This window comes from Coccidioides immitis (assembly GCF_000149335.2).
Source record: "Coccidioides immitis RS genomic scaffold supercont3.6, whole genome shotgun sequence".
NCBI classification, from domain to species: Eukaryota; Fungi; Ascomycota; class Eurotiomycetes; order Onygenales; family Onygenaceae; genus Coccidioides; species Coccidioides immitis.
Window position 1 is genome coordinate 1,535,052 of NW_004504312.1, and position 27,750 is coordinate 1,562,801.

Here is a 27,750-nt window from a genome sequence, read left to right on the forward strand (position 1 = left end):
CCTCAGTCTCTGGGTGCACTCTCTTTCAACATAGCCTGTATGTCCATGAATCCTATAGGCTATTGAGGGTTGTTTTCTGGACAGACTCTGAAGAGTCCAAGATCAACTGGATATTATCTTGGAAAGCTCCAATTGCTGCTATTACCATCTCACTATCTTGGTGGTGGAAATCCATCCTGGCGCATATACGAGATTGGTGCTAGAGGTAGTTTCAAGTGGCTGACCGTTGGCCATGCAACCAAACCTTTTTTAGGTCCGCTCACAGGCACCACTCACAGTCAAATTACATCCATTGCGGATGCAATTCCCTGAAGACGATACGAATACAAACCACTTGCACCTGAACAATGCTATGTTCAATAAAAATGCGTCCATCCAAGGTCTTGAAGGGGGTGAGGTATAATAGCGATAAAGCCCCTAGACCTCCAACTCCCACATTTGCCCATCAACCTTGACCATCTGGGATTCACACAACACCCATAGGTGCCCCATGTTCGGCACCTTCAGCCCTCATCTTCGCCGGACCATGTAGTGCATGACTAAATGTTGGACAATCCGGATCCTCAAGTAGCATATCTAGGTCGACTGGGTCGGGAGGTAGAAGGAACCCGTTTCCTGGTTTTGGATAAAGTCGGTGTTCGGAGACAAATTCGTCTTCAGAGTGGTCGCCCTCGTTATGTGCTGTTGACGCATGAGGATGGTCAGGATCAGAGGTTGGGGGTGTGGAGGATTGGGGTTGATTTGGAGGTTCCGAGGAAAGCTGGGAGGTGATGGAAGTACCAACGGATGATAACGGGGTTGTTTGTGTTGTGGTGTCCTGGAGGGATGATTTAATTGTTGTGGCCGATGGGTTTGCGATAGACGGTGCTATGAAAAGAGATGGGCGTAAGTCCTTTACATTGGCAGGAAAAATCGGTAACTCAGGACTTTCATCGGAAATTCGAATGAGCAGGTTGACAAGAGCAGCATGAGAGAGCCCAGCGAGATATCCCAATTTTTCTCCCCGAGTGAACTTCGAACCACCAACCAGGTTCTCTGACTCCAAAAATTTGGTATCGTAGACGGTTGCGGTCGCGACTGGCTTACTCTGCATAGCACTGGCCACCGGAGTGATAGGTGAGGGAGCTTTGACAGGTCTGCAAGCTCTACAAAACCATTGTGACTCCTTCACGTTGACCACTTCCACCTCGATTGGAGGGTCATGGCAGAACCGATGCCAACCCCCATTACAATCGTCACAGAAGACGATCGGATTTCCGGACGGGCTATGGCCTCTTTGGCAGTGTTCGCAGGTAATATTCGCCTCTTTCCCCTTGCGCACCTTTTTCTTCTTCCGGGGAGGGCTTTCTCGCCCGGACACTTTAGTGGTAACCCCTGTAGCTCCAGGTGCGGAGCTCTGTGCAGTACCTTGCTGGTAGGCAAAAACGGAGGGTCGATGAATCTGTCTTCCCGATTTCGTCTGGGTGGCGATAGGGGTGAATTCATCTGATTCATCTGAGCTCGAGTCCCCGGCTTTGATGATACCCTCCCCATCGTCATCGTAAGTTCTGGCTTTACGTTTCCTACTCCGTTTCTGTGTTGGTTTCTTGGTGCGATTCTGTTGTTTATCGGATTTCGGAACAGATACTGGGGTGCTATCTGATACCCCTTCTATCTTGGGGGGAGCGGGCGCAATTTTTTTCAATGGTGCCGCAACTGGTTTCACGGATGCACGAGGCATTGTCGTGGTACTAGCTGCAGTCGATATAGTCGGTTGCACTGGCCTTGGTAGTCCCCCAATGGTAGAAGGTGTGGGAAAGGAGTTGGAAGTTATTGATGATAATTCAGTGCTGGATGGACGAGCACCACTTATGGATAATAGGCTAGCATCTGCACTGGCCGAAAAACTGCCAAAATCTTTCTGTTCTAATTTTGAACCCGTAGGCTGCACTTCTTGGTCCCCTCCGGCCCCTGCTGTGCTCTCGTCAACTCGTTGCGACAGAGCTGTCAGGCCCGGAATAGATTCAGTTGTCGAGGACGAGAGAGGTGTAATAGAGCTGAGAGGACTTAAGGAAACACTTGGAAGAGGCACATATGACTGCGACTGAACATTGGACGTTTCCGCTGTGGTAGATCCACCAGGCAGGGGAAATGCGGATCGATTGGCCGGGGATTGTTTCGATTGATCGGAGTCTGATGACGATGCGGTACTGGGATTGAGAGAGGAAAGGGACGATTTTAAGTCCATGGCGGCTGGAGCGCAGTTCAAATCACATCCGCCAAACCGCCGAACTATCTATTCATGGAAACAGTTAACAATGGCCATTCATCCTCCATTGTCACTGAGCGTGTGCTGGCGGGATTCCGCCGTCCGCCTCCCCGGCCCCAGGATACACGTCACGTGATGTATAGGGAGGCCATGGAAGAGACGTGTGCGGCCAGGAGCAAATGAGGCGAATCCAAGTGGAAAAACATAGCGATACATATGCCTGCGGGCAAGGATTGTAGATAATTTATCTATTTCTAGGATACATTATTGCATAACCCTGCTGAAAGTTCGATCTATGGGTAGAATCATGAAACCAAGCAGAAATAGTTAGATAGTGAGAAGTGGTGTAATAAAATGTAACGCATTAGCATCAACCATCAGGAGTAGCAGTTTCTCTCAACAGGTCATGAGACAACCCCATCGCGCCGCAACTGATCTATATTATCAGTGCCGAAACCCAAATCTTGCAGAACTTCATCAGTGTGTTGTCCAAGTGTTGGAGGCGGAGTTCGGATACCGGGCGTCGCATGGGAATATTTAACCGGGGTATTCACAAGCTTCATAGGGCCGCAGATAGGATGCTCGACTTCCTGCACCATTCCGCGAGCTCGAACTATTGAAAAAGGGTCAGGAAGGTTTGTTTAGCCAACGAATGGGGATCTCAATGCCTACCATGAGCGTGGTTCAGAGTTCCTTGAATATCGTTCACAGCCGAATATGGCATGCCGCTACCTTCAAAGATCTCTAGCCACTCCTGTGTCGTCTTCTGTTTGACTATCTCCTCGATAAGACGATCAATCGCTTCCCGATTTTTCACGCGGAGGTCATTGGTAACGAATCGGGAATCTGTTGCCCATTCGGGGTGGCCTAGCCGTTCACAGAGAATACCAAAGAGCTTGTCATTGCCACCACCAAGAAGGATGTCACCATCCTTGGTTTTATATCCGCGATAAGGAACAATGGATGCTGCAGAAGCCAAGGAGGTTAGTACAGGATCCGTTTTCAGTACCTGGGTAGAACTTACGGTGAGCGGTTCCCCATCTTCCTGAATCCTTCTGGCCGCTAATCAAAGCTGAACTGGCAAGATTTGAAAGGGTGGCCACCTGGCAATCACTCAGGGCGGAATCGATATGCTGGCCCCTGCCCGTTTTCATTCGTGCCAGGAGTGCGGCCATGATGGCATTCGAAGTATACAATCCGGTAGTTAAATCAGTCACGGCAACACCAACTTTCACCGGAGGTCCATCCCTTTCACCGGTAATATGCATCAAACCCATCTCGGCCTCGACCATAACATCGTAACCTGCTCTTTTGCTGTAGGGCCCTGTCTGCCCATACCCAGTGATACTAGCATATATCAATCGGGGATTCAAGGCACTCAAAGTTTCATAGTCTAATTTATATTTCTTCAGGGAGCCAGGTATGTAATTTTCAACCAGCACATCCGCATCTTTGATGAGTTTGTGTAGGATTTCAGTTCCCTGTTTATGTGCGAAGGAAAGGCCAAGTGACTTTTTATTCCGGTTCACCTGCGGAAGACGTGGTATCAGTGGATAAGGAGCAGTAGTAGAGTAAAATGCCACAATTAACGTACCGCCAAATAGTACGCACTCTCTCCGGGGCCATCCTTCGTGCCCTCCTTGTATTTTGCGAACGGAGGGCCCCATGCTCGGGTATCGTCTCCACGAACGGGGTGCTCAATCTTGATCACTTCTGCGCTGTCGAATGCAAGCAGGTCTCAGCGAAGGCCTCTGTTGAGTCCCAAAGGCCGGTAAATAAGTATCTCACCCTAAATCGCCGAGAATTTGTGTGCAATATGGCTGTTAATCACGGATGGGTTAGCCTGGTTGCCCTAGGTCCTTAGAGAACGTAACCAACTTACGCCTGCAAGCACTCGAGTCATGTCCACCACGCGTATACCGGCCAGCGGCAATGTATCCGCTGAGTGTACCGGCGTCGAATAGCTCCGTCTCAATACCAATGACACGCCATCATTCCAGACAACAGGGCTAGCCCTTCTGGCAAAGCTCCGCAATGCGACAAATCCCCTCATACTGCTGAAATCGCAAAATGGACACAGTGGTTACGATCGTGCTTCTTTCAGTTACATTGCGAAGGAAGGAGGAGGCCTTTTGAATCTAATTGAAGGAGAGAGCCGCGGAAAGCTTGCGGGTGCTCCTCAAGCCGAAGTGCTCGCAGGGGAGCTCCTTTTAGGCCGCGTATCCCGAAGTTTCTCCATAGTCTCGGACATCGGAGGTGCCGAACCGCCACTAAAATCCACCGCGAACGACTCGCCAAGTCTGGAGAAATGTTGAAGCAATCGTACGTGTGCCGCTGAAGTCATTATTTAACCAAGGACGGAGTGCTAAGGAGATTTACGTTCAAAATGTTTACTGGATTGGTTGAGACCATTGGTGGTCAGTCCCTGACGCACAGAAGCAGCTCCGCCGGAATACGCTGATGCCTTTCTATAGTCGTCACGGCCCTTGAGCCCCAGGATGACACTGCCAGCGGCGGCGGCGGGACCTCCCTCACTATTTCAGACTGCGCAGAGATACTCACAGATGCCCAACTAGGGGATAGTATATGTGTCAATGGTGAGAACTCCCGGTCCACAATTACAGCGTCCGCCGTTTCCAGCTTCTCGCGCCGGATCTAGTTACCCCGCTCACGAACTGCGAGACTTACAGGAGCATGTCTAACGATAACCACCTTCGACAGTTCTTCCTTCAAAGTTGGCGTCGCACCAGAGACACTTCGCCGCACAAATCTTGGCTCTCTAACATCAGGGTCGCGGGTAAACCTTGAGCGGTCGGTGACTGCTTCGACACGTATGGGCGGCCACTTTGTGCAGGGCCACGTCGACACCACAGCGACTATCCTCTCTGTGACCCCGGATGGAAACTCCCTTGTGTTCAGACTTTCACCCAAGGAAAATGGAGTGCTTCGCTACATCGTGGAGAAAGGCTTCATCGCCCTAGACGGCGCGAGTCTAACCATTACGAAAGTAGCTGACGGAGAAAATGGATGGTTTGAAATCATGCTCATTGCATACACTCAAGAAAAGATTGTCACTGCGAAGAAGAAGCCGGGGGATCTGGTGAATGTTGAAATTGATATGGTTGGAAAGTATGTGGAGAAGAGCGTCGAAGCATATTTCCAAGGCCAAACTGGCGGGGATGCAGGGGCGCTGGAGAAATTGGTTGGGAGACTCGTTAAAGAAAAACTTCGAGGCAATGCAGCCGCCTAATTGGAGAAAACGATCGTTGTACGGAGTACTCGGGACTGTTCCCATCCGCCCCTGAACGACCGAATGATCGGTATGTCTTTGATAACCTGGAAACACCGATTATTTAGCACGCAAGAGCTGAAATCTGGTTCTTCACGGGTCATAGTTCTTATCTGATTATTGATTATTTACTTGGACTTGAACAAGGGAATCGTCGAAGTTGTTATGACGAGTGTTGAATAATATCTAACAATAACTACAAAGTTCCTCGCCCTTTCAGTCGCCATCCGGGATGTCAAAAAGCTGCCCGTACTTCCGGAATCCCATAGCATACCCACAGCGCCTCTTTTGCCTCTTCCGGGTGAAATCATTTTCCGCATCCTCGTGCGCAAAATCAATCATAAAAGGCCTAGAGCTGGGTGACAAGTAGTCCCGGATACTCAGTTGCTGCTGATCTTCCGCGTCCTCGTGCGCAAAATCGGTCATACAAGAGTTAGAGTCGGGTGACAAGTAGTCCCAGATAGTCGATTGCTGCTGATCTTCCGCTTCTGGGTCAAATATTTTCTGCCGAGATGGCATCCATTGGTCATGGAGCCAAAAAAGCCCATGACCTCGAGAGCATGGAGTAGTGATTTCTTTCTCAATGCCATATAAATAGCCTTCAGATCTCTTCACACAACGGAGACAAAACTCCTCCTTCATGGCACAAGTAATCATGCTTTTTGCCCGACCTAATTTCAAACCAGTAGATTCGCTTATCACAGCGAACTGCTCACCCTGAATAATGACGTGTTTCTCGTCCATATATTCAAGATTTGACTGGTTTATATGGGGCCTAATCTTACTGAGGGACGCATCAATTTCTGCGAGAGAAAGCCTGGTCAGACTACTGATTGGCCAAAGTTGGAATCTTTCCAACAAAACATTTATCTGGACACCCAGCAGCGAGCCTTCGGTACAGATGGCAGTAATTTCGTCACACAATGTAAGGACAACACGACTTCGCGCCATAATCAGCTGAACTTGAAAGTGTTAGTGATTTTCTAATTTCATAAGAGGAGTTCGGGCTCGTACTCTCGATTTCCTTCACAGCAGGGTACTGTTCCCAAACACCGGGGAAAACCTCCTTCCAGTGGATATTAGTGCCCTGCTTAAGGAGGCAATCCAGCTTCTTATTCAGCTCTTCCCAATTGTGTGCGATGAGCAAATCGAGAATTTGGAGTCTTGCCATCGTCTCTCGATTCCTTTGATCCGATGGCACCAGAAACCTGCGCTCTTGGGAGGAAAATGAGTTCTGGGGTAATGGGCCTGCGATGTTCTCGCTTGGAATTTCGAACCCACCTTGGGCATATGCTTCGATGGAATATCAGCAATTATTCTCAGCAGTATCAGAGCCACGAATAGCGCATGATAGGGAATGCACACTTGGTTCTAGAGGCAGATGTCTTCCTCCCCCTTCCCGTGCAGTAGCGAGATCATAGGGTCTCCGTACGGGGCCTCTTGTGAAGTAATCAAGAAACATATTGTAAACGACTGGAATCCAAACGGATAGAAACAATAATAGCCATAAATATCATATACCAATACAAAAGGTTTTGACCCAAGGCATAATCTATGCGGAAAACGCCAGTCATATAAAAACGAACTTCGAGGACAATGATGGTCATGGGAAAAAATAAGTCTCTGACCTGTTCGAGCTCCTTCCGTGATACGTGCAGAAGGATCGATTCAAGAAGATGCATGGACGTCGCGGAGTCACAGCATATCAATCTTCATCATCGTGTTCTTCATGCTCGCTGAAATCTTCACTATCCCACATCTCGCTGTCTCCGGCTTCGTCCATTTTATCTTCGGCATCGGCAGCTTGGCCATCGTTGGCCTTTGCCTTTTTCTTCTTCTCGACGTTTTCCTTTTGTATTTGCCTCCGAAGCTCCTTCTCTTTGCGTCTTTGCTCCCAAGTCTCTTCTAATTTATCCGCTTCGGCTTGGGTTTTGTTCACAAGAGCATGCCACATAACTCTACCTCCGCACAGCCCTTCCTCCACCTTCATCAGCTTAAGTCTCATCCGAGGTCCCAGCTCCACCAACTTCACCGCTCTTTTTTCGACGTTCGGTGATGGTATGGTTTTGGACTTTTTCTCTCCGGCCTTCATACGTTGCAGCTCCTTTTTATTCAATACCTTTCTTGTGGTACTTTCCATCACCTCAACCTCGGCGTCAGTGTCGAGTTCAGTTTCACTCGCGGAGGTATAGCCGGCGGCAGAGGGATCAAGCAAATACTCTGCCACATCATTGAGTTTACCTAGGTTCGGTACAGTCCTGTCCTTCTTGTCTTTTCGCCGCTGTTCTCGAGGATCTAGCCGCCGTATTCGTTTTGATATATCAAGTCGTTTGGTGGTAATGGCATAGTGTCGCAGGTTCAACACGTACGAATCCTGGTCTATGCCATTGGATGCAGATGGCAGCTCTCTGTTGAGAAGCATTATACGGCGGATTGAGGATAAAGGTGTGGCTTGAGGAGAGATCGGAGGGAAAAGGGATTGGAAAACCGTGGTCGTAAGCGATTCTAGATGTTTGGGTATCTTCTTGGAGCTGGTATCTTCCTCGGATTGGGATGTCATAAAATTGTTCATCACAAGTAGCGGAGGGCTCATATGGCTCTTGCTGGAGACTCTTGGATGTTTTTGTGCTTTGGTAACATCTTTGCATAGGGAGTAACTCTCGACTCGAAAATGCAATGTAGGGCCACGCGGTGTGAGGGCTATCCGGAGGTTTGTGTTCCCGGTGGACGACTTAGAGAATAAAAGTAAATGAGTAACACCTAGAGGGCCAGTCATGACAGTGTAATCCTTCAATTTGTTCCCCCTCCGCTCCTATGCTCTATTAGCATTCTGCCAAAAGAAGTAAAAGAACATGGGAGGGGAAACAATACCTTTAACCGCGATGCTGTATCTGGCTCCATCATTGACCGCACATCCTTAACAAGCTGGCTCACACTTGGGCCAACCTCTCCGGCACCCATGCGGATCACCATGCTCTTTGGGGACCGGTTTATCGAAGCAGCCCCATTTTTCAGATTGGAAGTCCCGCCCTGCGGAGCTGGTTTGATATGGGTACGCGTCTTGGTGCGTCTTTTGGCCATTATGCCTTGGTCTAATCAACTAGAGAGAGAATAGAAAACTGAAAAGAAATCGAGAAGATAAACAAGAGTCTTTGATTGTTTTCTCCCTCAAGACGCCAAAAGTCCATGCTCTGCGGACTTTTTTCTTGGCAGCTTTCCTTATCTCGGATCATTAGTTTTGCCGCTTATACGGTGGTCCATACGCCCATATCGGCAGGGGCCAGGCGATAACACCAAAATTTTTGATAGATCGCTATCTCCCGCGTCTGAGCTTCACGGGAGCGAAACCAAACAAAATGCCGTCCATGAAAAGGAGAAAGCTGTCGCACACCCCTCCGCAGGGCGAGGCAGAAGATGGCTTCTCAGATTCAGAGACATCGCAGGCTTCTCTTCAGGAAACCCCCGGCAATGACGAGAAAATTGAGGCTACGACCACAAAGTCATTCAAGGATCTCGGGATCATTGATTCTCTATGCGAGGCATGCGATTCGCTAGGTTATAAGGCTCCAACCCAAATCCAGGCCGAGTCGATTCCTCTTGCATTGCAAGGGCGTGATTTAATCGGTTTAGCGGAAACCGGGAGCGGGAAAACGGCCGCATTTGCTCTGCCAATTTTACAAGGTGAGAAGCTCGCTATAGGTGGATGTCGACTGCGCATTTTGCTTACATTTTGAACCCCACAGCTCTTATGGACAAACCGCAATCAATGTTTGGCTTGGTCCTAGCTCCAACTCGCGAGCTCGCTTACCAGATATCCCAGCAATTTGAAGCGCTTGGCTCCCTTATTTCCGTCCGTTGCGCCGTGATAGTCGGAGGAATGGATATGGTGTCCCAAGCTATCGCCCTTGGAAAGAAACCTCACATCATTGTTGCGACTCCGGGACGTCTATTGGACCACTTGGAAAACACAAAGGGCTTTTCACTCCGCAGCCTGAAATACCTTGTTATGGACGAGGCTGATCGACTTCTGGACCTTGACTTTGGCCCAATCCTCGATAAGATCCTAAAAGTGCTCCCAAAGGAGCGCCGCACATATCTCTTCTCAGCAACAATGAGTTCAAAAGTTGAATCCCTCCAGCGCGCGTCCCTCTCAAATCCGCTCCGAGTCTCCGTTTCGTCCAATAAATATCAAACCGTCTCAACCCTCCTCCAGAACTGCCTCATTATACCTCACAAACACAAGGATATTTACCTTATATACCTTCTCAACGAATTTCCCGGCCAGTCGGTCATCATCTTCACCCGTACTGTTAATGAAACCCAGCGTCTCGCTATCTTACTCCGTGCCCTCGGGTTTGGCGCAATACCCCTCCATGGCCAACTCTCACAATCAGCCCGCCTAGGTGCACTAGGCAAATTCCGTTCACGCAGTCGAAATATCCTCGTGGCTACTGACGTTGCCGCCCGAGGTCTTGATATTCCATCTGTGGATTTAGTTCTTAACTACGATCTACCTTCTGATAGCAAAACGTACATCCACCGTGTGGGGCGTACGGCCCGTGCAGGCAAAAGTGGACGTGCATTTAGCCTTGTAACGCAATACGACGTTGAAATATGGCAACGCATCGAAGCTGCACTAGGCAAAGAATTGGACGAATATAAAGTGGAGAAGGAAGAAGTGATGGTGTTAAGTGATAGAGTAGGCGAGGCCCAACGTCATGCAATTACGGAGATGAAAGAATTACATGAGAATAGAGGTAAAAAGGGTGCCACTTTAAGGAATAGGAGGATAGGGAAGGGTGCAAAGAGGAGTCGGGATGAGATGGATCGTGAGGAAGGATGATGTGTGGTTAGCTGTTTCTCACTTAATTTGGCTTGTAGCATGGACATCCTGTTTAATGAGTTAGCGATATCTTGCATCGATCAGTGGATCTCAAATCATTCATTTGTTATTTTATTTTTATTTTGACTATCAGATTCGCCTGCGATGAGCAGTCACCTGGCACCACGACCATAGAAGGTGAGAAATCCGGGCCTTCGTTGTTGCAAGGGTAGTGACATAAGAAATAAATCAAGGGTGATTTTGTGAGTAATCATGTCCGCTGCAATAGAAAGAATCAAGCTGGTAACCTCGAGGTGGCAAACCGCTGTCAGAGTACAAGATATGTATCATTTATTCAGTTATTTTTCGGCTCCGAGAAGAATATCTGGCGCTTCAGCTTTTCGAAACGACGAATCTCCAATAACATAAGGACTGGGGATATATTTTGAAACCAAAACTAGCTGCAAAGCAAACCCGAGAATGGTTACGGTTTACCAGCTTCCTGAACCGCAGCAGCAACACGAGTAGCTAAATCATCGGCCTCAGATCTGCTTGCAGCTTCGGCGTAAACACGAACCGCGTCTTCTGTTCCGCTAGCACGAGCGAAGCTTCTGCCTCTGTTGTAGCGTGACTGAAGAGCATCGATACGCTGCTGAAGTCCAGGAGGAGATTCCAGCTTGCGTTCCGCATCCACCGCTTTGAAAATCGACCGATCTGCCACTTCAATCCGAACAAGACGGTTGGGTAGATCAGTGTATGTCGATATCCATTCCTTTGGGGTCCAGCATTTATGAGCAAGGATAACTTCAACCAGGAGCAAATCCGAAATCGCATCTCCAACCGCTTGGTTAATGAGTTCCGTCAGAGCAATAAGGCTCTGTAAAGCATACTGCTGGGCTGGCGACTGGGGCTCAGTTGTCTTGATGATCTTCAGGGCCTGCTCCGAAAAGGTAATAGTCCCATGCCCATTTGCTTCGAAATAAACGCCAACATCAAACCTCATGGCAGCATGATGAAGGTGCTTGACGCCGGTTGGGGTGCAGATAACTGGAAGTTTAAGAACCTTTTCAACGTATTGAGTGCTTGCCCCGTTGGCGTAGGCGGTCTGAACAACACCAATTCTAAGCTTGTTCGCGATGCCAGCGTTACGTGCAAGTTCTCCGATGAACGAAGCAGCTAGAGTTGCAATACGATCTCCGTCAAGAAGTTTGAAGATATTTCCCGTATCGAGGTAATAATAGACGATCCGGTCCGCATCTCCATCCAGGGAAGCGCAACGGTCGTGTACTGCAGCTTTGGACGAGGGCGGGGCTCGCTGCCTAGTTTTCACATAGTCCGCTCCGCACTAAGAGTCAAGCCGTCAATGAATGAGTCCAAAGAAAATCGACACCGTCCTTACCTCGTAATTTAAACTATCCGGATTGATAACATTGTCGTTGACAACGTGGATGTCCACGCCGCCTTCTTTGGCGCTTGGCAAATACTTGATCATTTCTCTCAGCTTTGGCCCCCCAACGCCATTGGCACAATCCACGGTGACCGGGCCATTGGTTGTTCGGCCTCTCATGACAGTCTTGAATGCCTTACTGATCTTTTCGTAATAACCTTGCTCAGTGGGTTCGCCATATTCATAAGGAGTGCCAAGAGTGTTCTTGCAACGGACAATATAATGGAGCTGCGGGGTTGTCAAATACTTGAAGTCGGTGTATTCAACGCCGGTGGCATTGAATGCAGCGGTAAGAACGCCGACGAGCCGGGACCCGGAGGCACGGGTGTCACGAGCGAACACCACCCGAGCAGGGTTGTCCATATTTATTTCGATCTCCTTGATGAGCTCCTCATACACGTCTCCGAGTTTCTCAAGCGGTGTGTTTGCCAGTTTCGTCGCATAAGACTCCCATTCCGCCTAGATCCTATGGTTAAATCACCAGTCCGTTCACAGGTTAATGGGCTGAGTGGAACCTACATCAAGCATTTCACCCTATAGATTTTAGAACAGCCGTTAGAAAACTATTTTCAAACCCAGCAGTCAACATCGAGGATCCCTACCATTGGGTCAATAAGCTTCACGCCATTGTCACACGCCGGATTATGACTTGCGGTGATCATCACACCAATGGTTTGGCTCTTGAGTTTTCTGGAGCGCAGCCCTGCCAAAAGGCCAACGGCAAACACAACAGTATTGAGCAGCTCTCTGATATGGCACAACAACGGTCATAGTCAGCCAAGGCCTTCCTAGAGGAGGGGTTGCGGAAAGAGCTCGCGGAAGCATGAAAAGGATATAGGTCTCACGATTTCATTCGAAACTACGGAGGATCGAGCCATTAGCATTGACACTGACGACAGCTTGTTCAGCTAAGTTTACCCCAGCAGTTCCATATTCGAATACCTTGCCCTCCGGCTTTGTATAAACCGAGGCGGCATCAACGATGGCCCTCTTCGTGTCCACGGAGGCCATGGTGAACCCGGTAGGCTTGCTTAGAAAGCTCTCTCCAATCGTAAGTAGGAAGGTAGCGGGTGCAAATGAGGTAAAAGAGAGGGTCTAATGATGAGAATGTTCTTGAAGCTCAGGAACACCATGCAGCAGACCTGGTGACCTGGAAGAATGAAGAGCAGCTGAGCACCAGCGTGGGGTGACGGTGGGGGAAATGGTAGCAGCGCAGGAGAGCTGCAAACAGGTCAAACATCGTTAGTTACATCAGACGACAGGGGCTCTGGCTAATCACGCAGCGGAACAGCGCATCACAATGCGATGGAAGAGTGAATGTTTGCAGTGTTTGCTTGTTCTAGGTGCGGGCCGGCGGATGCTTTCGTCGCAAGTTTGTGCTCCCTCATCGCTAGGCCGATACAGCACTCTCCCGCCCTACAGCCGGGCACTTCCCTTTTTATTGCCCCTCAGAGTCCATCCTGTGAGTACTTTTGAGGAATCGCCTGCCTATTCTCGTTGAATTTATATACGAGAGACAAAGAAGCAAGGAATACACTTCAAGTGAACTTAGAATCCCTCTATCTCTTCGAGCTCAAGTTCTATCCACAGAAATATCCGAAACACCTTGTCATAAGCCTTTCAGAGCTCAAAACATATCCTTGAAGATCCGACATTCCGAATGATTCAATCGCAAGCAACCTATGCTTTGAGCCTTTGTCCCATAAGATCGTCTTGCGCGTCTTTGACGAGGAACCTAATAGACATGGAGTCTTAGCGGAAAACGCCTCACATCGCATGGAGTTTGAACTTACGTGTACCACCAAATGGTAGGAACAACGGTCCCTAGATGCCATAGGCTGTGGGCGTCAACCAATCCCCACGCCGGAGGAAAATCAAGAAGTTCCAGACTCATAGCGAGGATCAGCCATGCGACTATCATTCCCGGCCACGCAGTCCACCCTTTCATGTACTTTCTGTATCGAGAAATACTAAACCATGTCCAGAGCAAATTCTGTGTGATACCAACTGCTACATTCGCCGTCATGTTGTAGGAGTAATCCCAGGTCCAAAAGCTCAGATATGACACATGAGCCAAGTAGAGCCCACAGCAGAGTATTGTCCACCAACGCAGCAACGTGGGTTTAAGACGCGGACGGACTTGGTCGAAGCGAAATATCCGGACAATGGCGAGGTATAAACCGTATAGCACACTAGCTCCAGCCGCGAAATAGTCGAGCTTCTCCGTCAATGGGAAGTCTCGAGTATGAAATATCATGCTAAAGATCCAGCTCGCAAGACCGAAATATCCAAACGCCAAGTAGTATTTTCGCAGGGGATATGATTCGGGTATCGATTCGCGAACCCTTCCCATGCCCTGCCGGTGAGCCAGAAAGTTCAACAGCGAAAAGAAAACGGAAAAGAACTCCTGGATCCCCAAAATACGGCGAAACGGCCATTTACCATGGAACTGGAGCACAGGCTGAAGCATTGGAGGGTCACGGGAGACCCGCTTGTTAGTGATGACATGCTGGCAGGTATAATCGCACTCGGACGGGCAATCCCAAAGGAAAAGTCGCAAGTGTATCGCTAGCGGATTCCGATCGTCAGCTGCAATCAAACGATCGGTTAACAATCAGAATACTGACGCAATGACAGGTGTCCCTTTTCGCAGTTCTCTACTTTGCAAACCTAAAAAGACGACGACTGTATGAGCGGTAAGGCATTTAAACTTGGCATCTCAGGAGTAGGAGCTCTAAGCACACCTGGACGCATTCTTTAAAGTCTGGCAGTCGGTCACCGAGCGACGCCTGGGCAGCTTGTATAAAAATTACCCATAGGTAGAATGCTAGGAACCACGATATCCGCGGCAAATGGAGGTTCTTCCCGCTCAGCTTCATCGTTGTACCGCCAACATGGATGCATAGAAGGGTATGACAGTCCGAAGCACCAAGGTGATGGCGGTGGGGATCGGCAGTTTGCGGAGACAGCCCCCAGGTTAGAGCTTCGTCTAACAGAAAATAAGCACGGGGAGGAAAATGTTCGGAAAAATAGAATTTGAAAAAGAGAGCATAGGAATAATAGTGGAAGTGTTTTTTAATCAAAAAGAGGTCCAGTGAAGGGATGATATCAAAAAAATAAATAAATAAGTAAATAAAAAAAGAATTTCTTGGACGATGGGATAATCGAAATCCCGACCTTCTGTATTCACGATAATGCAAAACAGACGTTATACCACTAAACCAATCGCCCTTGTTGTTGGGTTACAATCAGGGAAATTAACCAATTGTATTCTAGTTCTAAATGATGAGGTCATCCCAAGCACAAAAGTTTGGTTGAGCAATTTTTTTTTTCAATCAGATGCACTAAGCTACTTCTGACGATAGTGGAAAAGGCTGATTTGAGTTGTTATCAGAAAAGCTGTATCTTCAGAAACCTGACCGACTTTCAAGATTTGTCTCTAAGCTGTTCAGTAACATCTGTGTTTGGAAAAAAAGTAAATTTCTTCCATTATCATTTTCCTCTACAGATCTCCTTTTTCTCTTTTAATTTGTGCTTTTCTCCTCTCTTTACATAAATAAGAAACCCCACCTTCTTTACTCCGCGTTTGTTTCCATCATAACCCCCTCACCATGAACGGAGCTCAGAAAGCGACGGCGGCAGCAGAGATGACTTCCAGTGCTGACAGAATGGTTGGAATGGATCACGCTGAAGTACGCTATTTCACTAGGTATGATTAGCAATGGTATCTTCACATTGTTAATTGTCTAAATGCTAATGTATATCTCTTAGCTATGATCATCATGGTAATCCTGTCCCTGAGCTTAAGCACTACATGATTTTGTAGGAATTGAAAATGCTAATCAGTTCAAATTCACTAGGAATTCATGAGGAGATGCTTGTACGTGTTTCTCGCTTCGTCTTTAATTTAGGGCAGCATTACTGACGAGTTTGGTCCTTTTTAGAAAGACGAGGTTCGAACCCGCTCATACCGCGACGCTATCTACCAAAACAGACATATCTTTAAGGACAAGGTTGTCCTTGATGTTGGCTGCGGCACTGGTATCCTCAGCATGTAGGTTGTCCTACGTATTTCTCTCAAGGCTGTCGGCTAACAGTTGCTTTTGTCCTAAGGTTTGCCGTCCGCGCTGGAGCTAAACACGTCATTGGTGTTGATATGTCCTCCATCATTGAGAAGGCCCGTCAAATTGTAGAAATTAACGGGATGAGCAACAAGATCACTCTTCTCCAGGGTAAAATGGAGGAGGTTGTTCTGCCATTCCCAAAGGTTGATATAATCATCTCAGAGTGGATGGGATACTTCTTGCTCTATGAGAGCATGCTGGATACCGTCCTCTATGCTCGTGATAATTATCTCGTTCCGGGTGGAAAGATTTTCCCTGATAAAGCCACCATGTACCTGGCTGGAATCGAAGATGGCGAGTATAAGGATGAGAAAATCGGCTGTAAGTGACTCCGGTTTTATAAACAAACGGAAAGAGACGCTAACCGTTTGATAGTTTGGGACAATGTGTATGGTTTCGACTATTCGCCGATGAAAGAAATTGCGCTGGCCGAACCACTTGTCGACACCGTTGAGCTGAAGGCTCTTGTAACGGATCCTTGTCCCATCATAACCTTTGATTTATACACCGTTACTCCGGCGGATTTAGCTTTTAAGGTCCCTTTCAATCTCACTGCAAAGAGAAATGACTTCATTCATGCTCTCATTGCTTGGTTTGACATTGACTTCACAGCATGCCATAAGCAAATTCGATTCTCGACCGGCCCACATGCGAAGTACACTCACTGGAAACAGACCGTTTTCTACATTAACGAAGTTATTACTATCGAAGAGAACGAGTGCGTGACCGGTTACCTTAGCAACCGACCGAATGACAAAAATAAGCGTGATCTTGATATCCAGATCTCGTACAGATTTGAGACACCAGATGAAAATCGCTATACGCAGGGTTCTTGTGAATATAAGATGTAAGCCTGTTTATACCGTCTACGGAGTGTACCTCTGGGAATCGCTGCTAATTCCGACCACAGGTGCTAAACATCTTACGTACATATGTCTGTAAATGGCTTTTTGCATATCCTCCGCGCGTCATCAAGATGTCCCTTTTATTCGATGCTATTCTCCTATCCATTGTAGCTTGCATGGGTAGGGCGCGCAATTTTTGCATTATGTGGCTTTAATTAAAAACCGAAAAAAAGGCGTTGGGTGTATGTGGTATGGATACGAAACGATGGTCAAGGATAGGATTTCACAGCTCCTCGATTTGCAATAGATACCCTCGAGTCGATGCTTAATCTAACCAATTCATTGCTTATAATTCTTAAGGTCAACTCTCAAAGTTTGTAGGATTCCATGTTACCAATCATCACGTCGGACAATCGTGGCTCCGTAACAGCGCACTTCAAGGCACCGTTTATGAAACAAAGCCTTCCCCGAAGAGCGTCAGAAATAGCCGGTGGTGATGGATACCTCCTTAGCAATGGCCAAGCTGTCTCCCGAGCTCCTTTGGCCGAAAAATGTTTCCAGACCCTTTGTACCCAAGCCAGTCGGCCAGTGCCTCGGCATGAACGCCAAAACGCTATACCGAGCCCCGCAAGCTCCCCGGACAGAGCTCCAGGATATTAAAAGAGCTCTCGCAGTCCAGAGGACAACTCCCGCAGATTCACAATTGCTCTCACTGTGGAAAATATTTTGACTCGATTTCACGTTTTTTCGAACCTTCCCAGATAATCCTCCCATCATGAGCGGACCAGGAGCCGGACATGAGTTTCCTTCTCGGGATGTCAGCTGGCTGAAACGAGATGTTCTTCTCTTCGCAAACAGCATCGGCTGCACGGCTGATGAGCTACATTTCTTATACGTTCGTCGATCCGGACAGAAATAATGATTTGGCTTGCCTACATGGCTGACAACTACCTGCAGGAGTTCGACCCCAAATTCACAATGTTCCCGACTTATCCTATTATCCTCCGTATGCAGACTCTCTTCTTCGAATCAGTGGACACATAGCATTGACCAATATATCGTGTAGCATTCAAGTATACCGATCAAGAAATCGTGGACTTCCACGGAGCCAAGTCCCAGCAGGTGATTCCCGGTGTCCCCAAGTTTGATAACCACCGTGTTCTCGATGGACAGCGGAAGATGGTTTTCCACAAGCCGCTCCCTGTTACCAGCGAGGGTTGCAAGTTTGAACTTCGATCCAAAGTCGTTGGCGTTTACGACAAGGGCAAGGCGGGTTCTGTTGTAGAGACCCAGCAGGATATCGTGAATAAGGAGACTGGGGAGGTTTATACCTCCGCTATTGGAAGTGGTTTCTATGTTGGCCAGGGCAATTGGGGAGGACCAAAAGGTGAGAATGTCCTCGCGAAGTGCTATCTTAAACGCTGTTGCTAACGGATTACAGGCCCGGCGACCATTAACTATCCTCCTCCAAAGGGCCAGAAGCCAGATGTTACTTATGAGTTCCAGACGACCGCCCTTACCGCGTTGCTCTATCGGTACGTCTAGGGAAGTTCTCCGATAAAAACCCACAGAAAACTGACCAATTCTGCAGCTTGAACGGCGACTATAACCCTCTCCATGCCGATCCTGAGGTGGGAAAAAAGTTGGGATTCGGTGGCATCATTATTCACGGCCTGTTTAGCTGGAACATGGCCGCTCATGCCATTCTCCAGAACCTCGGCGGCAGTGACCCTCAAAATCTGAAGGAATTCCAGGCCCGATTTGCATCACCCGTGCGTCCTGGTGATAAGCTCACCACGGAGATGTGGAGAACTGGTAAAAGCGAGAACGGTTTCGAAGAAGTGATCTTTCAAACGAAGAACCAAGATGGGAAGGTCGTTCTCGGAAATGGTCGTGCCTTGGTGAAGGTTGTCGGATCGAAGAGCAAGCTCTAAATGTCACCAGTCTCACTGGTATATGTTAATCGGTATCTCCTGTAGTTATACAAACCTGATGACTATTTATGCCTTGATTTTATGTTCCTTTGCATTGGGTTGATTAATAGGATCCCTGTCTCTATACGGGGTATCGGCGACGATATCCTACTTCAGCCCGAGTTCCAAAAGGCGGGGCGATTGCAAGCTCCGAGACTACGACTCCATATAGCGGGTAGATAACCATCCCTACAGGTGGAGCCTGGATTTCGCATACAATTGTTTAGTCCCTCCAGGAGCTCCAGCCTTGTGCTTCCCATGCCAAAATGCAGACTGTACAGTAGGCTTGCTGGGATTCGGAGATTCCGCATAACCAGTGACTTTGCGACTTCGCGTTTTCTTCCTGTTTTTCTTTTTGATTTTCGAATGTTTATATCACAAGTTGCTTCTACTCGACATCACTATCATTGATTTCCATGCTCTTATCTACGTTTGTTTATTCTATCTGCAAGGAGTCATGCAAGTTGCTTCGCCAATATGAGCAGCAAGACCGAGGACAAGGCAGACAACACCAGTTCAGCAACAAAGGAGCACATGTTTCTTTTCAAGGAATATCCTCGGTGAGAATGGCACAGTTGAGCATGCCTTGGGCTTATCATTGAAGCGTTTCTCCTCTCAAATGATAACGCAGCTCGAGCCCACCGAATTGACACCTAGTACTAGGATAAAACTTGGATACAGGCCCACCTTTCCATCAATTCCAGTGGCCCTCAAGTTCCTCTGTAAGCCGATAATGGATATGGTACGGCTGCTACCCTACGATGTTCTCAGGCAGGATAGATCGGTGCAATTGATCATTGAGCTCCGCAAGATTCCGCCAAAACCAATCAAGAGATAGAATGGAAGCTAGAATCCACGATCAGTCTGTGCCATTATCAGCTGCACCCTAACGGTACAGTTGTGGATCTTCCTAGAGATCCCAGTGACTCGATATTTGTTGACATGCTTGATGACAATGGGTCTAGGCCCTTTGGTACAGCTTCTTATCTCTCAAGCAATCGACATAAGGCCCAAGCGACCTTTTATACAGCAAATGATATGAGAGAGAATTACGCCACTTCCGGGTGAATTTCTCTCCATACCTTGCACGTTGCATCGGAGGTCGCATCGATGCCGAACTTCCGTGCTTTGCCAAATGCCCTAGCCTTAATATTCGAGAGGGCCTTGAAAAGGATGGCCAGCCTGCAATCCTACGATAGACCGAATGGCGCAGTATATCATTGTAGAAGGGGATGTTATTGAAGAAAAATGGGATAAGAAACCTGATGCGCTTGACAGCTGAAAACGCGTTGACACAAAATTCTGGCGGACATGGGCGGACAAGCTTAAAGAAATAGCGGAAAAAGGAGAAAACGCTTTGGAGCCAGAACTAAAGCAGCAGTTAATGAAACTCACACGAAGACAGTCTTCCTTCACCAAGAGCTCCTCCTGGTGTCTGAGGGTGGAAGCAAATCAAGCTCCTGATCACCAGCCGGGTCCGCAGGTTCCGCCAGAGAGCCAGCTCCAGTGTGCCACCGTTGTTACTACTACTTGTATGATTTGTAGTAGGGCTTTTTGGCCTGGCTTGTGCTTCGCCGCTCTAATGTATTGGTTTTCGGCTTCCCCGAACGCCCATCATTTCATTCGGAAGATCGGGCAGGTCTCTAGGCATGCTTCGATATCAACCCCTTCCGTTGAGGTTCTCGCCCCGCCAGGTGGCAGCCCCAAGTCAAACGAGTTATTCAGGATCCAAATCTCAAGCCATGCTGAATCTCTCTCCTCTGTATGGAATACTCCGTACGAAGTACCCAGAAGATATTTATGGTAGCCTCATGTTCAACCACTTTTGTGTTGGTGATCGGTCTCGCCTGACCTCAGCCAAGGGAATGAATACGTTCAGCTCGTAACTCTTTGTGCTCCCACACATCTGCAATCTACCTCAGCCGCTACGTTCCCACTACCTTTGCGAATGGTAAGAGGCTGTGAATGTGCGCCTATTATTGGAAACCCAGATTTTTGCAAGGTGAAGCACCTGCCTTGACCTTACCCAAAGCGCTGAACAAAACAGGGCGGCATACTTCACTAACGAGGTTATATCTCAAGCATTTAGTCTTAAAACCACAGGGCTAGGTTGGTGGATGATCCTTGCATTTGCAGACAAACAGACAGAAATTGCAGTTCTGCAGGACAAGTACATATATGACAACATCATCTCGTCTATGACCATTGTGCAATGGACAATAGAGCAATGTTTACTGCAGTGACTACATACATAATTTTCAGTTCCCATTTTTAATTTGGGAACCATTGCGGCCTGCACCCCGTGTACGGCTGAAGCATAGAGAGTTTTGATGGACGAGGGCACATAGAGTAGTAGCAGAACTAATGAACCGGACTGCACAATCTCATAGTATAGGTGGTTAGGTTTTCGGGATCTGCCATGACCATGATTCGCATTGCAGCAGCTGGAGCTGAGCCGGATAGAGCTGGATTATAGAAATAAAACTATAAAAAGGCACACCTATTTTCTGCGATTCCTTTTCATTGATCAGTCCAGAGTTGTTGCGCACCGTTGCAGCTCAATACCTACATATACAATATCGATTCCCGCTGATCAGAATCTTACAGTTTAACTCGCTACCTATTTGACCTCGGACAACATGGTTAAGTTCACACTCCTCGCCTTGGCTGCCTCTCTCCTATTCGCTGTAGGCCAAGCTGCAACTGCGGGTCCCGGTGTGCTTGACCATGACATGGTATGTGCTTTCATACCCCGGACCTGTATCAAGGCAATGCCGCAGTGATTCACACACAACCAATGTTAGGACCCTCCCACTGATGTCCAACAAAATGACGGTACACACTTTCTTCCTACCTTCAACATACCAATGCTAGGCCAATGCCAACGCTCACTACATAGGCGACGTCCACGCTCTCTTCGATAATCACTGCTACCCACGTCGGGAGGCCACGCCAGGAAAGGTCGGCGGCGCTGTTGATTGCACCAACTACCTGAAGCGTCTCGGGACCAAGGAATGCCGTGCCCGGAAGGGCGGCACCATCATGTGCCGCTCGGGAGGGACCATCGTCAAGGGCTTTCCCAACAACGCTAACACGGCCAGTTCGTACTGCCGGGACGTTGCCACTGCCGTTGTCTGGGTGCTGGATCACTGCCCGGCTTGCGGAGGCAGTGACTGCGATGTTGCGGGTACGTAGAGCATCCCCTTCTTTCGAGTTTCTTCGTGCTTTCTTTTTTTTTCTATTTTTCCATTCGTTTTTGGCGGACTTGTGTGTTCTAGCATGAGATGATGAGAGATTTCTAATCAATTTTTTCCTTTTTTTTTTTTTTTTTTTTTTTTTTTTTTTGCTGATTCCACGATAGGCATTGCGGCGGCGGGTGGAAATGGATACCTTGTCATCAAGGTCTCGGGTAAATAGGAATGGGGAGATGTGGAGAAGGGATAGAACGCCTGGAAATTAGCTGATTGTTAGTAGCTTGGTCAGATGTAGGGATATAAAGCATCTGAATGAGTAGCCTAGAAATGTCTAGTTTAGAAATTAGTACATGGTTTCAAGATTCGAGTAATTGACAAACAGCCACTTAATGATCAGATACAACAAGCCACACTGACCACATCCAATATACCAATTCCCACTGCGAGTAGTTGCATCACTGCTTCATCTTTCTCTCTCACCCCCTCAAAAAGGGATTTGTTAGTGGATCCTAGCATTAGCTTCTCAATATGACAAGTTTTCCCCTACGTTCAAGTTGCATGTTGTTGAAGAAATACGTTGATTATGTGAAAGAAGGATAGCAATGAGCATGCTTGAGATCAAGGTGACGGCTTAGCGCGTGCTGAGCCAAGTTTCTAATGGACAACCCAGGCTCGGTATTCGGGCAGCTGATACGGCCACTGTGCTTCGGGCGGACACTCTCCCATCATTGAGCAAACGTGAAGACTCTTCCTCGTCGGCCTAGTTGGGTGCAGTAAACTAGTGCTCCGCCAGTACTGTCCCTATTAGTACTCCGTATAGGGGTTGCAATTGTATCTGTAACTAACCAGTCAGAATGGATAGTATGAACTAATTGCTCGAGCTGATCCAGTGGTCCGCGGATATGCATGGCGGTCGTTCTCTGTTAACGCGAAAAGGTGACATGAGCGGTGATTTGGCGTTGAACTATCTCTGGCAAGCGATTAGACGCACAGAAGCGGGATCTCAAGGCCCTAGTCCGCCGACGCAGGCTAGTTATAGGAATAGTCTCCAATATAAGCTGGGTCCCGGTGAGATGGTGTACCATACTCTCCAGGGATCCCGCTACTGACGTGAAGAACTTCCTGCGGACTCTCGGGTTCAGGGATTGCCAGATCTGGCTAGCCCACAGCGGCGAGGACAAATCATCACATCACGCCTGAGCACTGCCAGAAGAGAGACACATTAAATACTGTTCTTCGAGAGCAGTTCATGATGTTGTTTTCAAGACGTGTAGCGAGGAGGGCCACATAGTGAATGCCCGCATAGACGGCCAAGCCCAAAAATTTTACCCGAGTATGGCGACGGGAGCATCGATATGCGAATCGCATGGAGGGAGCACCTTTGTTATACAAGACAACACGAGGGCACATTTAACAAGTCTTCCGCGGGACTCGCTCGGCATTTTCGCTCTCATCTTCATGCTCCTACCAATGGACGTTGGCAACCGGGCAGGGCTTCTCTGTGGCATCTTGTAGGTGGTGCCATTGTAGATATCCACCGCATCCTCCCGCATGTGGCTGCTGCGGGCCCCGTCTTGGCGCCGTCTTGGAGCATCCTTTTTTCTCGCAAATCTTCCTCCTATCAGTCACGCTGAAGACCCAGTGTACTATTTTTTTTTTTTTTCTTTTCTCGCAATTAACGCATCCAGAATTCCCTCCGTTCTCTTCCCCATCAATGTACCCTGGGTTTTCAGCACAATGTCAACGGTTTTTCGGAGATTTGCGATGAATCTCGCTAAGGCCGTACTTCTGGCACTTAAAGCATAATCTCATCTTGGGACAACGGATCGTGGAACTTGTGGGAGAAAATTCTTTGGGCCTGTAGTACCAGTCCATTTGTTATCACACCTCTACCATAGATAGTATTTTTCCGTCCTAAATCCCTCTTCAATCACCGTAGGTATACGTTCTCCGGCCTAGGGTTTGTCCCAGCATATCACGTCCATCTCCTTGATGTTTGATGCCTTTGGTTTTGGTGCACGCTATGCACTACAATCACATAAAAAAGGTGTCACCACAGCTGCTTTGTCGCCCGTAGCGGTCAACCACGCTTGTTTATAGCTGATGGTTCTCTGTGCGTCGATGTCGTTCACATGGCATTCTGCGGCTTGCAACACCGGGCCCGTTCTGTTTGGGTGGGTTCATTGCGAGACTTAGCCTGTATGGGTTAACCAGCGCATCCGGGAAGATCTTGGCACACGACAGCCCGGCCGGAGACGAGGGGGTTCGCCGGCTGTTTGCTGCAACTCCCGAACAGCGGAGTTGGCTTCTGGGGAACCTATATATATTTACTTGCGCCTCTCCTCCCGGTCGTGTGAATTGCTCTTGCACCAAGCTAGACAAACCTGATCAAATTAATAGTACTCATTTCGAAAACGCTCTCAACATCACAGCAAAGTAGTAATCTACTCATCTAGTTGCTGGTGTTCCGATGTATATAGGCGTCATGCTAAAGCCAGTACTCCGTAATATTGGCTGCGCAACAATGCGTTTCCAAGCATTCAGATCCTTCAGCGTTGCTTGCCGAGCGATGACTGCCCAGTACGCACTCGTCTTCGCTTTGCAATTGGATACCCATACTGAATATGGAATATCTCTACGGAGTACAGGGAATCGATCACTCCTCGATCTCGGAATGGCGACCCGGATCTACCTCCGAGTTCTCGACAACATCCCACGAAAGATGTTAGTATTATGTGCCTTTCATAACTGGAGAGACTAACCGTTTAGATTCCTCCTCTAGCACCCAATCTGTGGAAGGAAGCTAAAAAAAGTTTCGCCGAATCCATCCCCATCGCCATGGGGGACCTGGGAACGACCTATTGGTAGGAATCCGAAAAGCGCTGTCGCATTCGCGCACCACACTCGCCCATTCGTCCCCTATTTAGAGTGGATGACTTGGTATTAATCTTATATCCTAGGGCACCGTTCTGGCTGAGGTTCGCAGTCACGCCCCGTTTGTGAGAGACGGAATCACTTAGTAGTCAACCAGGGAAAATTGTCGCTGTGTCAAATGCATCCATCCTGAGACTAAACAACGACTAGTTGACACACACTCGGTTTTACTTCCCATTCAGTGGGCTGTGCGTGGTTGGGTTATACTGATGACTAGTTAGATTCCTTTCGATATTCGCCCCGCAAGCTTTCGACTCGTGGAGGGGCAACATCTTGAGATCCAATGTAGGGTCCTCTACCTCCTCTATGTCAGTGCAGACTAACTTTGGAACCAGGGCCTGATGGACATTCTAGTACATATCCATGGCCATGGCTTCAGCTTCACTGCCAACATAAGCCTGGTGCCGGCCCTACGTTTAGGTTAGCAGTCTTTATGCCTCTTTGGCTGTTCTAGGAGTTAATACCCTACTAGGCCCTTTGAACATGCCTCCGGTTCTCTTTCTCAACTTCCAAAAGTGGACTACGATAGGATCATGAAATCAGAAGATGGTGTGAAGGCCTGGACTCAGAAAATTGTTCGTTGATACCAGACTATGTCTAAGAACAAATTATCCGTCTAACAACTGCTAGCATCAATACGGTTTCTGTTTTGTCAAGGGTTGCCCGGTAGACCCCGAGGCCACGAAGAAACTACTGGAGCGAATCGCTTTCATCAGACCGACGCACTATGGTAGGATCCTCCCGGTATCTACATCCAGGTATATGAAGTGCTAATTAATAAAGGCGGTTTCTGGGACTTTACTTCGGATTTGGCGATGAAGGACATGGCCTACACAACACAAGGTCTTGGTGTCCATACTGATAATGCGTACTTCACGGACCCTTCTGGACTTCAGATGTTCCACCTCCTCTCTCATACAGACGGCGATGGGGGTGAATCAACGTTAGTAGACGGATTTGAAGCTGCTCGCACCTTGTGGTCAGAAAACCCGGATGCATACGCAGTGCTATCGAATCCAATTTTCAGCCATCATGCCAGTGGCAATGAGCATGTCCACATTATGCCTGCTAAAACACACGAAACTTTCTCGCATAGGCAGCCTACAGGCGAGCTGTACCAGATTCGGTGGAACGACGAAGACCGTGGTGCAAATTTTACAGGCTCACAAGATAGTTTACTCGCCTGGTATGTTGCAGCACGGGAATGGTCCCAGATGCTGAAGCGACCTAAGCTCTTGCTCAAGTTTAAGCTAGAGCCGGGGATGCCGCTAAGTATGTGCATTATGTCCCCTGGTTTCGACTAAGATAGGGTTACTGAACTAATATGCTTTTTAGTATTCGACAACTGGCGGATGCTTCATGGCCGGACTGCTTTCACAGGAGCTAGGAGAATGTGTGGTGGGTATAGTGAGTGGTTCCCTCTAACCTTCTTCCACCCATTTTCAGAGCAATCAGCAGCTGATGCGCATCAACTTCTACTCAGTTAACCGAGACGATTTCATCTCTCGCTATGAACTGCTCAATAAAGGCCGATTGGCGCTCCTGGATCGAATTTAGACGGATTTCGGGCCCCTGGTTGCAGTGGCTGCGGTTTTGACCGATAGATGTACATACATATCATATGTCGGCATTGACTACGGAGTACCTATACCTCTATATGCTGTAGAAGCTTGTATAAACGAGCTGCATCTCTTTCTCTCATACCACACTCTCTCTGCCCCCTTAGTTCGCTTCTTTTCCTTTCCTTTTCTTTTTTTAATATTTTTCCCTCTGTCAATTCGTAATAGTCTGAAGCCTGCAAGAATAGGCAGCGATTGCCGCGACCCCATAGCAGAAATGGGGAGGATTTGTAAACCGTAGATCCACTAGTCCTGATACATTTACATTGGAATATACGTTTATCTGAATCCACGGTTGTTTGGAAGTTTAAAAATATATATGTTCTGAATTTGGAAATGTAGCTTCTGATCCTCAATGTAGAAATCAGGAAATGTTCAAACCCCTGATCAACAAATATATCTAGGAATGTTTGGGATACCTTTTCGGGTTTATAAATGTTTATAGTATAGAAACCATTATAGTATAGAAACCATTATAGTATAGAAACCATTATAGTATAGTTATCCCAGCAGACACTGGAGAGATTTCAACTAATATGCAATACTATATACATCAAACCACCCAATCCATCTATAAAAAGGAAATGCTCCAAGTGCAGTTGAGAAAGGTAGTTAGCAGAGCAGAATCCAGTTCAAGTCTTTTGAAATCTTTACTGACAGGTATTGTGTAAAGGCTTGGTTTGCAGATTGCAGGTAGACTGATTATATGAATCTCATTCTGATTCACCTGCAAAATCAGCAAATCCAGTACCCTCTTGCACTGAATTTCATGAGCAGAGAACATGGCAAAAAAAACTCTCCAGCAGCTGCTCTGGTTGTAGATGAATATGCACCTTATTTGCCTGATCTTGATGCCCAACACACAAGTATACTCAACCAGATCATTGAGTTTCAATGTAGTGTGATGCACATCTTCATTAAATGTAAAGATCAGCTTTTAAAACAATTGGATTGGGGTCAAATCTCCACCAAGCATATGTTAATATGCTCAATCACTGCTGTATGAAAGTTGGAGCTTTTGCAAAAAGAAATGTGTAATTAGTAGTTCAGAAAGCTGTATGCTTTGTAAATCAAGCAATTCCATAACTTTGCAGCTAGCTGGTAGTCAGCAGTAGGCATTGATTAAGGTATGAAAGGGAGTGGTAGTATATAAATTATTAGCTTCATCAGCATTCTCATTATCATCTTGTTGCTTATTGTGTTCTGATTGCATGAGATCTTGCATGAGAATTAAACATTTGCAATGAAGTTGCTT

At 47.7% G+C, this 27,750-nt stretch overlaps 14 protein-coding genes and 1 non-coding gene across 16 annotated transcripts; 7 read left to right on the forward strand and 8 right to left on the reverse strand.

Moving 5' to 3' along the window:
- Positions 1 to 466: 466 nt before the first annotated feature.
- CIMG_03523 (uncharacterized protein) lies at positions 467 to 2,227 on the reverse strand (the record flags this gene model as incomplete). Its single annotated transcript, XM_001244081.1, has 1 exon — positions 467 to 2,227. One exon carries the CDS (start codon positions 2,225 to 2,227, stop codon positions 467 to 469), a length of 1,761 nt encoding a protein of 586 aa, XP_001244082.1.
- Positions 2,228 to 2,465: 238 nt separating this feature from the next.
- Positions 2,466 to 4,343, reverse strand: CIMG_03524 (CAIB/BAIF family enzyme). Its single transcript, XM_001244082.2, has 6 exons — positions 4,131 to 4,343; positions 4,037 to 4,068; positions 3,843 to 3,966; positions 3,273 to 3,777; positions 2,921 to 3,214; positions 2,466 to 2,861 (listed from the first exon to the last, which is right to left on the reverse strand). Exons 1-6 carry the CDS (start codon positions 4,299 to 4,301, stop codon positions 2,653 to 2,655), a joined length of 1,335 nt encoding a protein of 444 aa, XP_001244083.1. The 5' UTR covers positions 4,302 to 4,343; the 3' UTR covers positions 2,466 to 2,652.
- A 126-nt stretch (positions 4,344 to 4,469) lies between these two features.
- On the forward strand, positions 4,470 to 6,456 carry CIMG_03525 (riboflavin synthase, alpha subunit). The gene is made up of 3 exons (XM_001244083.2): positions 4,470 to 4,665; positions 4,723 to 4,845; positions 4,939 to 6,456. Exons 1-3 carry the CDS (start codon positions 4,635 to 4,637, stop codon positions 5,496 to 5,498), a joined length of 714 nt encoding a protein of 237 aa, XP_001244084.1. The 5' UTR covers positions 4,470 to 4,634; the 3' UTR covers positions 5,499 to 6,456.
- On the reverse strand, positions 5,754 to 6,708 carry CIMG_03526 (uncharacterized protein; the record flags this gene model as incomplete). Its single annotated transcript, XM_001244084.1, has 2 exons — positions 5,754 to 6,499; positions 6,552 to 6,708. The coding sequence occupies 2 exons, from the start codon at positions 6,706 to 6,708 to the stop codon at positions 5,754 to 5,756; spliced, it is 903 nt and encodes a 300-aa protein (XP_001244085.1).
- A 534-nt stretch (positions 6,709 to 7,242) lies between these two features.
- CIMG_03527 (ribosome biogenesis protein Ssf2) lies at positions 7,243 to 8,618 on the reverse strand (the record flags this gene model as incomplete). Its single annotated transcript, XM_001244085.1, has 2 exons — positions 7,243 to 8,349; positions 8,409 to 8,618. The coding sequence occupies 2 exons, from the start codon at positions 8,616 to 8,618 to the stop codon at positions 7,243 to 7,245; spliced, it is 1,317 nt and encodes a 438-aa protein (XP_001244086.1).
- A 264-nt stretch (positions 8,619 to 8,882) lies between these two features.
- CIMG_03528 (ATP-dependent rRNA helicase RRP3) lies at positions 8,883 to 10,494 on the forward strand. The gene is made up of 2 exons (XM_001244086.2): positions 8,883 to 9,218; positions 9,281 to 10,494. Exons 1-2 carry the CDS (start codon positions 8,894 to 8,896, stop codon positions 10,378 to 10,380), a joined length of 1,425 nt encoding a protein of 474 aa, XP_001244087.1. The 5' UTR covers positions 8,883 to 8,893; the 3' UTR covers positions 10,381 to 10,494.
- CIMG_03529 (N-acetylglucosamine-phosphate mutase) lies at positions 10,470 to 12,951 on the reverse strand. Its single transcript, XM_001244087.2, has 6 exons — positions 12,725 to 12,951; positions 12,652 to 12,665; positions 12,409 to 12,553; positions 12,326 to 12,340; positions 11,759 to 12,265; positions 10,470 to 11,704 (listed from the first exon to the last, which is right to left on the reverse strand). The coding sequence occupies exons 1-6, from the start codon at positions 12,815 to 12,817 to the stop codon at positions 10,844 to 10,846; spliced, it is 1,635 nt and encodes a 544-aa protein (XP_001244088.1). The 5' UTR covers positions 12,818 to 12,951; the 3' UTR covers positions 10,470 to 10,843.
- Positions 12,952 to 13,274: 323 nt separating this feature from the next.
- CIMG_03530 (Mn2+ homeostasis protein) lies at positions 13,275 to 14,853 on the reverse strand. Its single transcript, XM_001244088.2, has 4 exons — positions 14,551 to 14,853; positions 14,434 to 14,476; positions 13,600 to 14,374; positions 13,275 to 13,541 (listed from the first exon to the last, which is right to left on the reverse strand). The coding sequence occupies exons 1-4, from the start codon at positions 14,683 to 14,685 to the stop codon at positions 13,487 to 13,489; spliced, it is 1,008 nt and encodes a 335-aa protein (XP_001244089.2). The 5' UTR covers positions 14,686 to 14,853; the 3' UTR covers positions 13,275 to 13,486.
- A 102-nt stretch (positions 14,854 to 14,955) lies between these two features.
- CIMG_15116 lies at positions 14,956 to 15,037 on the reverse strand. Its single transcript has one exon. It is a non-coding gene; the product is annotated as a tRNA-Ala (tRNA).
- A 207-nt stretch (positions 15,038 to 15,244) lies between these two features.
- On the forward strand, positions 15,245 to 17,134 carry CIMG_03531. Of its 2 annotated transcripts, XM_004446302.1 has the most exons (7): positions 15,245 to 15,515; positions 15,578 to 15,591; positions 15,667 to 15,686; positions 15,751 to 15,860; positions 15,920 to 16,251; positions 16,306 to 16,777; positions 16,841 to 17,134. In XM_004446302.1, the coding sequence occupies exons 1-7, from the start codon at positions 15,418 to 15,420 to the stop codon at positions 16,845 to 16,847; spliced, it is 1,053 nt and encodes a 350-aa protein (XP_004446359.1). In that variant the 5' UTR covers positions 15,245 to 15,417; the 3' UTR covers positions 16,848 to 17,134. The 2 variants fall into 2 exon arrangements, with proteins under 2 accessions (XP_004446359.1, XP_004446360.1); XM_004446303.1 differs by having other exon boundaries at positions 16,306 to 17,127.
- Positions 17,135 to 17,243: 109 nt separating this feature from the next.
- CIMG_03533 (peroxisomal dehydratase) lies at positions 17,244 to 18,786 on the forward strand. Its single transcript, XM_001244091.2, has 5 exons — positions 17,244 to 17,670; positions 17,733 to 17,781; positions 17,842 to 18,162; positions 18,217 to 18,310; positions 18,367 to 18,786. The coding sequence occupies exons 1-5, from the start codon at positions 17,551 to 17,553 to the stop codon at positions 18,707 to 18,709; spliced, it is 927 nt and encodes a 308-aa protein (XP_001244092.1). The 5' UTR covers positions 17,244 to 17,550; the 3' UTR covers positions 18,710 to 18,786.
- Positions 18,787 to 20,132: 1,346 nt separating this feature from the next.
- Positions 20,133 to 20,991, forward strand: CIMG_03534 (uncharacterized protein; the record flags this gene model as incomplete). The annotated part of the gene is made up of 2 exons (XM_001244092.1): positions 20,133 to 20,524; positions 20,838 to 20,991. The coding sequence occupies 2 exons, from the start codon at positions 20,133 to 20,135 to the stop codon at positions 20,989 to 20,991; spliced, it is 546 nt and encodes a 181-aa protein (XP_001244093.1).
- Positions 20,992 to 21,387: 396 nt separating this feature from the next.
- Positions 21,388 to 22,165, forward strand: CIMG_03535 (uncharacterized protein; the record flags this gene model as incomplete). Its single annotated transcript, XM_001244093.2, has 4 exons — positions 21,388 to 21,483; positions 21,553 to 21,583; positions 21,648 to 21,935; positions 22,110 to 22,165. 4 exons carry the CDS (start codon positions 21,388 to 21,390, stop codon positions 22,163 to 22,165), a joined length of 471 nt encoding a protein of 156 aa, XP_001244094.2.
- Positions 22,094 to 23,754, reverse strand: CIMG_13718 (uncharacterized protein; the record flags this gene model as incomplete). Its single annotated transcript, XM_004446304.1, has 6 exons — positions 22,094 to 22,273; positions 22,360 to 22,737; positions 22,789 to 22,862; positions 23,025 to 23,100; positions 23,272 to 23,560; positions 23,688 to 23,754. The coding sequence occupies 5 exons, from the start codon at positions 23,752 to 23,754 to the stop codon at positions 22,668 to 22,670; spliced, it is 576 nt and encodes a 191-aa protein (XP_004446361.1). The 3' UTR covers positions 22,094 to 22,273; positions 22,360 to 22,667.
- A 580-nt stretch (positions 23,755 to 24,334) lies between these two features.
- Positions 24,335 to 26,689, forward strand: CIMG_03536 (trimethyllysine dioxygenase). Its single transcript, XM_001244094.2, has 12 exons — positions 24,335 to 24,522; positions 24,591 to 24,666; positions 24,712 to 24,806; positions 24,903 to 24,920; positions 24,974 to 25,040; positions 25,098 to 25,161; positions 25,212 to 25,296; positions 25,349 to 25,451; positions 25,507 to 25,606; positions 25,660 to 26,148; positions 26,212 to 26,283; positions 26,360 to 26,689. Exons 1-12 carry the CDS (start codon positions 24,413 to 24,415, stop codon positions 26,431 to 26,433), a joined length of 1,353 nt encoding a protein of 450 aa, XP_001244095.1. The 5' UTR covers positions 24,335 to 24,412; the 3' UTR covers positions 26,434 to 26,689.
- The last annotated feature ends 1,061 nt before the right edge of the window (positions 26,690 to 27,750 follow it).